The following is a 13535-nucleotide window of genomic DNA, read 5'->3' as shown; positions in this document are numbered from 1 at the left end:
AAGCAGTTATTTCTATAATCTAATGAGAATAGAGCTCCTTTAAGAAAATATTAGGAAAATATTACATGCAAAGACCTTTCTGAATTACAGACAACATCGTCATCATTATTATTATTCAAACTATCATGATAGGGAGGATGTTCATTAACAAAGAACATCTCAAAGGAAAGAAAGGGGGCCAGGAGTCTTTTAGAGGCAAGTATTCTTCTTTATATGCCACGTTATTTCTGATTGCTTTCTTTGTTTTTTGGTTTTGTTTTTCTGTACTTATGACTTGTCTCCCTAACTTAATTATAGGCTCTGAGGGGAAAAAAATATGTCCTATATTGATTTGTATTTCTCCTCCTCCCCATCTCCCTCCTCTTATTCACTTTTTATTGAAGTATAATTGACATACGATGTCCTGTTGGTTTCAAGTGTATATGATAGTGATTTGACATTTTTATACATTATGAAATGATCCCCAGAATAAGTCTAGTTACAGTCTGTCACCTTATGAAGTTATTACGATATTATCTATATTCCCTATGCTGTATGCTACTCTTTCTACCTAACACTTAATGTTCCATCTCACCTATCCAAAAGTTATTGATGTTTCCCTTTTTTGATATGCTAAACAGTAGACTTATAAAATGTAAGCTTTTCATAATTGGAAAATAGCATCCAAAAACTTTCAAAGTCACATATTTACCTCTTATTTACAAAGAATTCATGGGTGGGCAAATCTTTTTCTCTTATTGGTTTCTTCCTGGTTGCATATCTAAGGCCAAGCTTTGCTTTGCTTTGCTTTGCTTGCTTTCTTTCTTTTTTTTTTTTTTTTTTTTTTTTTTTTTTTTTTTTTTTTTTGCTGGGTGATCACTGAATTCACCTGCATGAGAAAATTCAATGCTTAGTGATATTTTTTACCAACTTCCTGCTCGCCAATGTACCTGTCTCATTGACTCAGCCTATAAACCAGGGTATTGTTCAGAATATGAAATGTTATTATGGACGAGGTTTCATGAAGAATTTTATGCAATGTGTAGGTACTAGAAAGATCTTATAATCTCATAGTACCAAAAATGCTCTTTTAAATGATGCTCATGCTTAGAATTCCATTTCAATTAAAATATCAGGGAGAACTTGGGAAAAAACGGGCTGGATATTTAAAGTGTCTGTGGAAGCTAAGGACATTGAAGCATTTAGGATGAGGCCTTAAAAATAAGTTATAATACACTTTTGATGATAAAAGAATGCTTTTTTTTACATCTACTCAGCAAGACTTAATGGCAACATAATAAAAAGAAGTAGGCTAATAAGAGTAGGTTACTCTTAATAAAAGAGTAGGTTAATGTTGACAAGAGGTTAAAGTGACACAGTATCACCAACAAAAATGTGAAAAGACACCAGTGAAGTCAATGAAGACAATTTTAGTGAAGGAAACAAAATAACTTTAGAGGAGGCTGCCTCAGAAAGGCAACCACATGTAGAATGTTTGTACATTCTATATTCAGCTTTTAAAGCAACAAGTGCAAAAACTTACAGAAAGGAAGGAAGGAATGAAGGAAGGGAGAAAGAGAAAGGGAGGAAGGAAGGAAGGAAGGAAGGAAGGAAGGAAGGAAGGAATAAAGAAAGAAAGCAATTCTAGTTTATGTCATAGGATCAGTACAGACTCCAGTCTCCGTCATCTTCTACATCTGGCTGAGCAAGATGGTCTTTAAGGCCCCTTCTAGATTCTAGCTTTCTTCAAGTCCTATAAGGGACATTCAGTGTTGATCATGATGAGCCCAGGGTACTACAAGATTTTTAAATCATTCCTGAATCATTAGAGAAAAGTTCTGTTTTGACCAATATAGTTATAATATTATAATTCTTTGAAAATCTGGGATTCTAAATGAAAAATGTTACCAATCCACCTGAATATTTAGCTTACCAAAACACTTCATCCCCTGATCACTCTGGGCCAATTTACTATATATTCTTTGTAGGTAGATTTTTGTTTTTCTTAAAAGAAAGGGGAATTGTAAGGGAATAGATCTCAAGGGTTAGATCCTTGGCTGTAAAGACTCCCTTGGATTGCTTTTGGCTGTTGGCTGTAGCAACTTGTTTTCTTACAGAGATGAAGCATCTGGTTTTTGTTATCTCAATGATGCTGTCCTGGGAATATTACGATTGCGACGGAAATTTGACCGTATTCTCTATGTGGATTTGGATCTGCACCATGGAGATGGTAAGCCCTTCACATTCAAAGGTGCTTTGCTGCTAGGACAGAACGTTTTTATCAGTGAAGCTGCTTCTAGGTGACTGGTAAAAGGATAAATGCCTGTTACTTTTGAAATTTTTCTAATTGAGAATCCTGAAGTAGGTAGAATAGATTCTTCTAACTGATGTAATTCTTCTTTGCTAAGCAAGATGCTTTAAAATACCAGGTTTTTATAATTTCCCCTCACCTCTCCTCCACTAGCAAATTTCTCCAGTATAGAACATTAAGAAGTGGAAATCCTGTCTAGTGTATACTCAGTGCTCAGTCACCTCCCTCAGGCCACTTCCATAGGTTCTAAGTGAAATCTTCAGTTAGACAATCTTGATGCTTCCCTTAAGATTGAATCAGTGTACGGGCGCCTGGGTGGTGCAGTCGGTTAAGCGTCCGACTTCAGCCAGGTCACGATCTCGCGGTCCGGGAGTTCGAGCCCCGCGTCAGGCTCTGGGCTGATGGCTCAGAGCCTGGAGCCTGTTTCCAATTCTGTGTCTCCCTCTCTCTCTGCCCCTCCCCCGTTCATGCTCTGTCTCTCTCTGTCCCAAAAATAAATAAACGTTGAAAAAAAAAAAGATTGAATCAGTGTATGATGGAATAACATTCAGAATTTTTCACTGATAGGGATACCAACTCATGTAGTAATCAGAATCTGCACCACTTTCTTTGTATTATTAAAATATTTAGTGCTACACAAACTCAGGGCATCTCCTCTAACTTTTAACAGCAGCAGAATCTTGATTCACCTTACCCCATTAATGCCCTTTCAGAAGACTTCACCAAAAGGATGTTACCCAAAACCTCCTATGTACTTTCCATCTACAATGTAGAGCTTCAGACAGTTACCCACAGTCTGCTTCTTTAATACATCCTGTGTGTGCCAGATGCTTCCATTGATCTAGGATCACTTAGCTGGTAAAATTAATTAAGGATATTCCCTAGTCTCCCCCACATCAGTGACTGCTGCTTCCCTGTTTCCAGGGATTTTTGGAGACAAACTAACATAATCAAGGTATAAGTGAGGAAAATAATAGCATATGACAGAGGCTAGAATCAGGTCTCCTGCCAAAACAGAAAAAGAAGGAAGAACTTGTGAGGAAAAGCTCCCCAAAGAGTTCACCTAGATGGATGCTACCAAGGAATAGTGACAGAAAATTGAAGGTAACAGAGAAAGGCAAAGAGTTAAAGCAGCCAACATACTACTTTGAGAACCATGTCCACCAAATATCTGAATACTTAGCCAATGCAAAACACAGCCTTGTTCAAAAACCTTCAAAGACTCCTTATTGCCTATAACAAGAGTAACATTTGGCCCATGGCTTGTTTTTGTATGGCCAGCAAGTGAAGACTTTTTTTTTACATTCTTACAAGGTTGTAAAGAAAACAAAGTGCAGTAGAGACCATGTAGGCTCTGCAAAGCCTAAAATATTTGCCTCTTGGTTTGCTAACTCTTGGCCCATAGCATTGGTTCTCAAACCTGCATATGTAGCAAGATGACCTCTGGGAAGCCTGTTTTAAAATGCAGAATTCTAGGCCCCATCCACCAGATATTCAAATCCAGTAAGTCTGGTATGCAATGCCAGATCTACATTTTAGCAACACTCTGGCTGTTCCACAGACCACACTTTAAAAAAAAAACAGTGCTCTTCAAGTTAAAGTCTATATTCTTTACCCTGTCTTTTGAGGTCTGCCTGAAAGAGACCTTACCTCCTCTCTCCAGTCTCCTCTCTCACTACTTCCTGTCTAGGCTACTGTACTCAGTGATCCCCAGACATGTCTCAGTATTCCCACCTCTCTGACTTTGCATTACTTTTTCCTAATTTAGTTTTGCTTTTTCTTCCAAGTTCTACCCAGGAGCTCAAATTCTAACACTAGCAGATTTGCCCTGACTACTCCAACCCCAGTGTTCTCTTCCCTCCTCAAGTCCTATATTGTTTATATCGCTGATTTGATATTTAATTATATATTGTCTTGTATTGTTAGTTAAATCTTTAATGTGTCTGTGTCTTCTCCTCCCATAGGAACTTTCAGTTCCTCCAGAGCAGAGATCAAGTTGTTTACTTCTTTCTGTCCTGCACAATGGCTTGAACAAACAGAACTCTGCATATAGCAGTGGTTCAGTAAAATATTTGTTGAATGAATGAATGATTATGAAATTCAAACTATTAGTATCAGAGCTCAAGAATAGAATCAACTCTATTGAACCATGTAAGAATGAAATGACTGTCACCTGAAACCGTTCTTTCCATTTGCAATGTTATTTCTACACCATTTAGAGTTTCCTGCTTTAGCCAACTTTTATGGTGTGTTTCATTTCAGTTTATTTCCCCTCTTCAGCACCTCCCTTCCAGTGACCTCTGCCCCGCCTCCAAACTCTTACACATTTGGTTCATTTTAAATCTCCCATGATTCCATAACTAGCATCCTGTGGTGGCTTCACAAGCACTCTTAGCCTGTCCTCACCTTCCTTCACCTTCTTTTGTTTTCCTAACCACTGTTCTCTTTCACACCAAGCCCCATACCCTCCACCTATCTGTCTCTGTCCTTTTTTTAAAGTATGATTTGCTAACAATACCTAATGGCATTTCCCATCAGAGGAGATACAAATAGCTACTAAACATAAAAAGTGCTCAACACTCAGAGAAAGGCAAATTAAACAAGATCATTTTTTCTGCCTAAGGTTAAAAAGAATAATAACACCCAGTGCTAGTCAGGGTGTGAGAAAATGGGAACCCACATATATCACTGATAGAAGTGTAAATTGGTTACCACCTTTCTGGATCAATAAATAATCAGGATTGTTATGAATTGTCCTTGTTTAATACCTCAGTCGCTAAGTTAAAATGCTATTTTAATATATTTTGTTTTGTTTTCTTTTGTTTACTTAATGCCTTGTGCCTGGAGCCTTTAACTGATTTTTTTTAATTTTTTTTTCAATATATGAAGTTAATTGTCAAATTGGTTTCCATACAACACCCAGTGCTCATCCCAAAAGGTGCCCTCCTCAATACCCATCACCCACCCTCCCCTCCCTCCCACCCCCCATCAACCCTAAGTTTGTTCTCAGTTTTTAAGAGTCTCTTATGCTTTGGTTCTCTTCCACTCTAACCTCTTTTTTTTTCCTTCCCCTCCCCCATGGGTTTCTGCCTTTAACTGATTTTAACTGCCTCCCTAGGGCAAAACATAAGGCTTGGGAAATTCAAACATGCCTGTGATATACAAATATAGTTAATATTTTTCTAAGGTCTCTTTTGGCCTCTAATGAAGACTGAAAACATTAAGCAAATGCAGCGACAGTTTCTTTATTTGACATATAAAAAAGGATAGTACATGAATTTGCTAATAGTCCCTCCATTTTACAGACGGACTATCTGAATATAGTATGACACTATGTGATTCTGGGAGGAAAGGTGTGGAGGTGGGCAGTACATTTATCTGAATAAGCAGTGGCTTATAATAAGAGTTGTATCTTCTATCTCCCAGGCATCTATACTAATTTTCTGTCTCTGTTAAAATGGAAAGGAGACTACTTTCTAGAAAGGTTCTTCCCACCACCATCTTTCTTCAAGCTTTAAAACTTTGTTATAAAGACACTATTAGGGGCGCCTGGGTGGCGCAGTCGGTTGAGCGTCGACTTCAGCCAGGTCACGATCTTGCAGTCCGTGAGTTCGAGCCCCGCGTCAGGCTCTGGGCTGATGGCTCAGAGCCTGGAGCCTGTTTCCGATTCTGTGTCTCCCTCTCTCCCTGCCCCTCCCCCGTTCATGCTCTGTCTCTCTCTGTCCCAAAGATAAATAAATGTTGAAAAAAAAAATAAAAAAAAAAAGACACTATTAAGGGAAAAGGGCGGGACTCTCTTAGCCTTCCATGTTTTAGCAAGAAAGGTGTACTATAAGCTGCTTAGACTTTGGGTGAACTGCATTTATAACCAAATCTGTATCATAGAGAAGCACTTTATAATTAGGTTTTCACTACATAATGCCTAATGTTTGTATTGGTCATATTTTTCAAAGGGTTGCCACATTTTACTTCTTTGAAAAAAAAAATCCCAAGAATTTAACTGGAACCACTAAAACAAAACATAAAACTTCCAAGATGGTGCCAGTCCTCTATTGAGCTCTGTTCATAATGCTTCAATTCTGAGCTTGAGCCTTCCCCACCCTTTAGAAGAGGTTGTCTAAGGGAGCCTGGACATCCTGTTGCTTGGAAAGGAGAAGTCCAGTTATAACTTTCCATGAATGTAAAAAAGAACCCCAAAACTTCACTGGGGGCCAAAGTTCTACCTCATCCTGTACCAACAAGAGATCAAAGACTGGAGGGGTTTGTTCCTTTTATTCCTCAGCTTGTTAGTTTTATTATTGCTATCCTCTCTCTTACTTCCCACAGCTACTTCCTAGCATTTCAGTTGTTGAAAACGGGAGTTGCATATATGAAGTGATTCTTCTGCTGTTTTTTTTCCTCTGCTAGGTGTAGAAGATGCCTTCAGTTTCACCTCTAAAGTCATGACAGTGTCCCTACACAAATTCTCCCCAGGATTTTTTCCAGGCAAGTAATCTGTGTGCTCAGTATTACATCTGAGGAATAAATACTGCAGTTCTTCTATACATCTCTTATATTTAATATCTGGATAGTTACATGCTATTAATACTTCATTGGTGCTACTTTATCCAAAATTTTAACACAGGTCATTTCAGGCAACAATGATAGGAGGAATATAATACTGCTTCTTTTTCCAGATGACTTTGATGGACTGTCAACAGACAGCTCACTTACACTTACTGTCTTATCACATAGGACAGTGTAACTGTGTAACTCCTAACATCCTAATAAGTGCAATGATATATTAATATTATATCAATCAAAGGCATATGAAAAGTCAAGCAAAGGAGTTAATCTTTTTGTCTAACTTGATCTAGCAAAACGGAAACTAAGTTTTTTCCCATTGTCTTAAGGTTTTCCTCTTTCCCCAACATTGTTTACAGCAGTTACTTCTCTATATTGTTTTTCTTAATTTCACACTCTTAGAAACCATAATTAATCTAAGACTGTTCTTCTACTTGGCCTTTTATTCTTTTGCATTCCTATCAGAATCCTTCAAGTTGTCTAATGCTGGTATTCTTAAAACTGTTCATGGCGCTCCTCTCTTTCACAGGAACAGGTGACGTGTCTGATGTTGGCTTAGGAAAGGGACGGTACTACAGTGTAAATGTGCCCATTCAGGATGGCATACAGGATGAGAAGTATTACCACATCTGTGAAAGGTATGGCAGTAACACTGGCCCAGTAACAAGTGGATTGCATTTCTGTAGGATGAAATGGCTCCCAATCTTACAGAATTCTTATTTTCAAGGAACAATTTGAGAGAGAGAAAAAGAGCCACTGTACACCTGTGTCACTTTTCTATACTGCATACTTATTTGATCCCTTGTGTAGGAGACCTGAGTTTTTGGAACAGAGCCACACTCTTGGTTTGATCTTACCTGCTGCCCCATATGATTAAGGTCTTCCCAAGAGCAGAGCTTTTAAGCTGTCCTGGGTTATCCCTCACCTGCTACTTTCTTAGCTAAAACCTGTACGTATGTGATTTCATTAGCCTGAGAAGGTTCATTTCAGTTTCCCATTATGGAGATCTGCTTCAATCCACTGGTGTGAATATTAGAAAATTCTTTATTATGAGTTCTTGAGTTCTATCCTTTGTGTTAAAATTGGGGTCAGAAATCTGTTCTTTTGAAACTATGTTTAAGGATTAAATTATAGCCACTTGTAGGAGGACAGTTTGGTGCGGATATGTAGACCATTAGGGCTGAAAAGCCCTACAGAATGGGGCAGGAGGTAAACCCATATTCATTTAAGTTGAGATTGGTCAGGTACAAATTCACTGCTGACATTGGCAGTAGAGAAAGTGAGTCTGACTAAAAGTCAGCAAGTCAGCATTACTTAGGTAAGTAATGGGGATCAAGGTGCTTCTGATTCCTAGCCCCACTCAGCTCAGATTTCTCCCAACTTCTGGTGGACACAGGGACTTCCCAAAGGAGTCTGCACTGGCCATCATCACTGAGAGTTGTATAAACAAAGTAGAAGTATTAAAAAATAAAAACTTTATAAAAATAGAACTACCCTATGACCCAGCAATTACACTACTAGGTATTTATCCAAGGGATACAGGTATGCTGTTTCAAAGGGACACATGCATCCCAATGTTTATAGCAGCACTATCAACAATAGCCAAAGTATGGAAAGAATCCAATGTCCATCGATAGATGAGTGGATAAAGAAGATGTGGTATATATATACAATGGAGCGTTACTCTGCAATCAAAAAGAATGAAATCTTGCCATTTGCAACTACATGGATGGAACCAGAAGGTATTATGCTAAGCGAAATTAGTCAGAAAAAGACAAACATCGTATGACTTCACTCATATGAGGACTTTAAGACACAGAATAGATGAACATAAGGGAAGGGAAGCAAAAATAATATAAAAACAGGGAGGGGGGACAAAACAGAAGAGACTCTTAAATGTGGAGAACAAACAGAGGGTTACTGGAGGGGTTGTGGGAGGGGGGATGAGCTAAATGGGCAAGGGGCATTAAGGAATCTACTCCTGAAATCATTGTTGCACTATATGCTAACTAATTTGGATGTAAATTTAAAAAATAAAATTAAAAGAAAAAGATAATTAATTAATTAATTAATTAATGCTTCAAAGGTGCCTCTTAGCTCAAGAGATTTGGCAAGCCAAGTCATCGTGCAGCAGCTCTAGCCTCTTCATGATTTTGATCATGTCCCCTGGCTACCTCTGTATTGTCAGACTGAAAAGGCCTTTATTTTTGGAGCCTTATGTTGATGGTTTTAATTGCCTTTCTTTGTTCCCCTCAGGCCCTGTTCTGTCCTTGAGATGCGCAGATCAGAGCTGCTTATGTAACTTTACCAGTGAAGATATCCTGTGGTTCTGTGTAAAAGGAAAATTATTTTGTTTTTCTTTTAATCCCCTTCTTGAGGGTGCTCAACATTTTGTTGTCCCTTTTTTGCCACAGCAGGAAACTAGGTTTTTCTCTTCAGTTTTCTGTCCACAGGGTTTCCTCTAGCTCTTTCCTGGGCCTTAATTGAAAAGTCAGCACCCATCATCCTGCAAGGATACTTTGTAATATCTGGCCTTCCCTAAACAGATTACCTTACACATGCCCCCACTGAAGCCCATAAAACCTCCTGAGATACACCTTTCTCCTCCATCAACTTGGCATTTAACTGCCTAGAAAAGCTGAGTATTATCCCAGTACCCACTCCCAAGTAAGTCTACTGCTCACCCTTCTTCAGTGAAAAAAATGTCTGTCTCTCCTTTATATTTTTTCTCTGTCCCTCTAAACCAGTTCCTACTACATGACAAAAAAATGTTTAACTCCATAGTAATCCATGTTTAAAAATAGCCTTGATATCAAACTTAATTAGAAGCATTTAAAAAGTGAACTTAGGGGAGCCTGAGAGGCTCAGTTGGTTAAGTGTCCAACTTCAGCTAGGGTCATGATTTCGTGGTTCATGAGTTTGAGCCCCACGTCAGGCTCTGTGCTGACAGCTCAGAGCCCAGAGCCTGCTTCAGATTCTGTGTCTCCCTCTCTCTCTGCCCCTCCCCCACTCATTCTTTTTTTCTCTCTCTCTCTCAAAAATAAACATTAAAATTTTTTAATTAAAAAAACAAAAAATGTGAATTTAGCCCCAAAGAAAAGATCCATGGAACATGGAAGATCACATACGATTTCCCTTTACAGAAACCCCACTCTAGTGTACAGGATGCCAGCATTGATTAAAGATTCCCCCAACTTGCTTACTAAAGTACCAGACACTCATCAATTTTTAGTTCCCAGGTCCCCTTAAGCCTCATGGAGCCACACCACCAATCTACACAGTGTTCATCCAGAATAACAGGTTCAGTTTTCATTAGAGGTACAGTAATTTTCCCCTTTGATTTCTTTCAGAAGTCAAGTCTGGTCAGGGCATTATGTGAGGGCACCTCTGATTCCAAGGTGCCAGGAAGGCTTCCTGACCCAAACATCTCTCCCATTTCCCATCTATTGACTAAAATTCCTTTAACAGGAAACACACTTTTATTCTACAATTAGAAATAGGGCTTAAAATGGAATTTTGCCATGACCTCTCCTCCTAACTTTCTGCCATAGATGTATGCTTTCACAGAGCTTTTCCTGATAGCAGATTGTGAAAGGGTTAGAGCATGAGCACGAGCACCCTGAGCATTCAGAGGAGCAGAAATTTGGTAAGTGGAGCAGTAGAGGGAAAGAGGCACAAGAAATAAAACAGTCTTTGCCAACTAAATAGTTTTGCAGAGGGTCAGCCCTGGTAACTGTATCACTTAGTTCCAGTCATTATGTTTTTGACTACTTGTAGTTTGTTGCTTGTAAACAGTCTTGCCCATTTTCCATTATGACCTCTGACCCATCTGCTTACCTCACAAGCTATAGAGTGGTTTACTCATGTAAAAAAGTCACTCAGTATATCTGCTATCTCCTTTTAATCCTTTATGTTCCATGAGCCCACTGATTTTCTGACTCACTCCTTACCTGTGACAAATAAAGGATCTCTTATTGCTGGTTCACTTGAAAGATACTCTAATTTTCATTTGCCACTCAATTTCTAGTTTGCTCCTGAACTGCCTCTCCCTATGGAATTCATGAGCCTTTTTCCTTTCCTTCCCTTCCCTTCCCTGTCCTCTCCTGTCCTCTCCTCCCTCTTCTCTCCTTTCTTCCTATATGGCTTTTTCCTCTGCTATAGCCTTTCTGACTTTGCCAGCTATTCAGACAGGAACTTAATGGTTTCATCTTAAGGTTGAGCACACCCTGTTAATTTAAAAAAAAAAAAAAAGGAGGGGGGCGCCTGGGTGGGTCAGTCCATTAAGTGTCTGACTTCAGCTGAAGTCATGATTTCACATCTCGTGGGTTTGTATCCCGCATCAGGCTCTGTGCTGACAGCTCAGAGCCTGCAGCATGCTTCAAATTCTGTGTCTCCCTCTCTCTCTGCCCCTCCCCTGCTCATGCTCTGTCTCTGTGTCTCTCTCTCTCAAAAATAAACTTTAAAAAAAGGAGGAGCTTAGGGTTTCTTTCTTGAAAATTTACGTGGACATTTTCAACACCAAAAGACTTTGAGTTCTATCTTATGTAAAAGATAATTTCAGTCAGAGATATGTAGGTCATTCAATACTAATTTGGAAGGACAAGGGTCACTGATTCCCAGAACCTTCCCATAATTTTCATGGGAGCCACTGGAGTTGGTATTATAAATAGAACCCTGTTTTAACTAGCATAAAGGAATATCAACATTGTTCCTGTAACTACACCTCTTCCTTCAAATAGAAGCTATTGAGCAAGTAGAGAAATGACAGACTTATATTATATTCTTGATTTATATGAAAGCCCACCCCACCCAAGTCAGCCACATGCACACATACACACAAAGTTTGATGGGAGAGGAAGGCTGTTTTGCCAAAAGGAGAGATTGCTGGTTTCCAAGCTATGTCATCTGAAAGAGGAAACAGTGCTCCATCTATGTTAATCTGTTCTTGCTCTCTAATTGTATCTGAATGCAATGTGAGATAGTCTTAATTTTAAGCTATTACCTAAAACACTGTGTTGATGACTTTGGGAGCATTTATAGTTGAAGACTATGGAATAGAACAACAATGGCATGTACTTCCTTGCTGTTGGTTCAAGAGAGGTTTTGCAAAATAGTAGGGTACTGCTCTGAAACTTTAAATCTTACAAAATGACCAAACTACTTGCCCACTGTGAACTGTTATAACATGTATGTAGTTTGAAGAAGAAATTCAGTGTTGTGCTCAAACTTCTTAGTTATCCTACCTATCATTTTATAGCCCTAACAACCAGAAAACATCCTTTACTAAATGTCCAATTAGTATATACCTCATAGGAGAGCTATATACATGGTGCTTATAATGTGTATGGATACAAAATATATTGAACTTGACAGTTCAACATTTTGAAAAAAAACTCATATTTTACTAAGAATATGCAACTATTAACTTGGTAAGATAATTAAATACAGACACTGCATAAATATTTCACCAAAAGAAAAACACATTGTTAAACAGACGTGACAATGAATAGGACTAATGAAAGGCTCTATTAAACAGGACTTTTCATTCTATAGCAGTCTTTACATCCACATATGCAAAACTTTGCTAATAAGAGCTATCAACCCAACCAAAGAAACAATCTTATTCTGCTGAACTAGGATTCCTAATAGTAGTTTATTAAAGTAAGAATCTACCTGTATTTGGTCCTTGGTCTGTTTACCTTGAGTCTTATGGCTTATATTCTATAGCTCAACATTGAAAGAAATCCTTTTTCCTCCTCAAAGACCACAGACCTAAAGAAAAATTTAAATTTTTTTAAACACTTATGTATTTTTGAGAGACAGAAAGAGAGAGCATGAGCAGGGGAGGGGCAGAGAGAGGGAGACACAGAATCCAAAGCAGGCTCCAGGCTCTGAACTGTCAGCACAGAGCCTGATGCGGGGCTCGAACTCACAAACAGTGAGATCATAACCTGAGCCGATGTCAGATGCTTAGCTGACTCAGCCACCCAGGCACCCCTGACCTTTTCTTTACAAAAATTCTAATGTCCCAGGAGTGAAAAAAATCTTAATGTTTTTGCCTTCTTTATTTTATGAGAGAAATATTATACTACTGTCTTGTAAATAGTTTTTTTATAGCTCTTCAACTCCTAATTTTAAATGTTAATTCTACTGTGCATGGGCTAACCAGCATAGACTACACAGAAAGAACTTGTTCTCTAGGGCAACAGCAAGCTCATTAAAGGAATGGCTCATTTAAGCCTAAGTTTTTATTCCTTTAGGGAATTCCTTTGTCCATCTATACTGAGTTCCACTGCTATCCAACAAGGAAGAGAAAAAATATATTATGTCTCAGTAGTATATATTTATTGTGTGAGCCAAAATTCACCTCTCTGAAGTCACTCTGACCTCCCTACAAAAGAACTGAGCACCTCAAGTCATCTTAAAAGATTTTTTAAACATTAACAAAAGTAAAGTGGGGGAGCTATCATGCAACGTAGGAGATTTGTGTATCTTTAAGTGTAATAACACTGTTTTATTCATTCATTCTGCAAATATTTATTGAGTGTCTGCTTTATGCTGGCACTGTACCTAGGTACTGATGGTGGTAAACAAGACAGATTAGGCTCACATACCAGGAGCAGTTGCCTGTGCCAGGAATTGCACTAAACATTTATTTGATCCTTTTAATTTGATCCTTATA

General features: G+C 38.5%; 1 protein-coding gene across 8 annotated transcripts in view; it reads left to right on the top strand.

Moving 5' to 3' along the window:
• HDAC8 (histone deacetylase 8) overlaps positions 1-13535 on the top strand; it is a 226833-nt gene that overhangs the window by 61444 nt on the left and 151854 nt on the right. For all 8 annotated transcript variants that reach the window (XM_040467749.1, XM_040467748.1, XM_040467753.1 and 5 more), the window contains 3 exons: positions 2097-2209; positions 6698-6775; positions 7383-7491. In XM_040467749.1, the coding sequence (XP_040323683.1) occupies positions 2097-2209; positions 6698-6775; positions 7383-7491 (300 nt within the window). The remainder of the gene's footprint in view (positions 1-2096; positions 2210-6697; positions 6776-7382; positions 7492-13535) is intronic.

The sequence above is a fragment of the Herpailurus yagouaroundi genome, unplaced genomic scaffold (genome assembly GCF_014898765.1).
Source record: "Herpailurus yagouaroundi ecotype Mexico unplaced genomic scaffold, PumYag 67569, whole genome shotgun sequence".
Classification (NCBI taxonomy): domain Eukaryota; kingdom Metazoa; phylum Chordata; class Mammalia; order Carnivora; family Felidae; genus Herpailurus; species Herpailurus yagouaroundi.
This window is presented reverse-complemented; position numbering and strand designations above follow the sequence as displayed.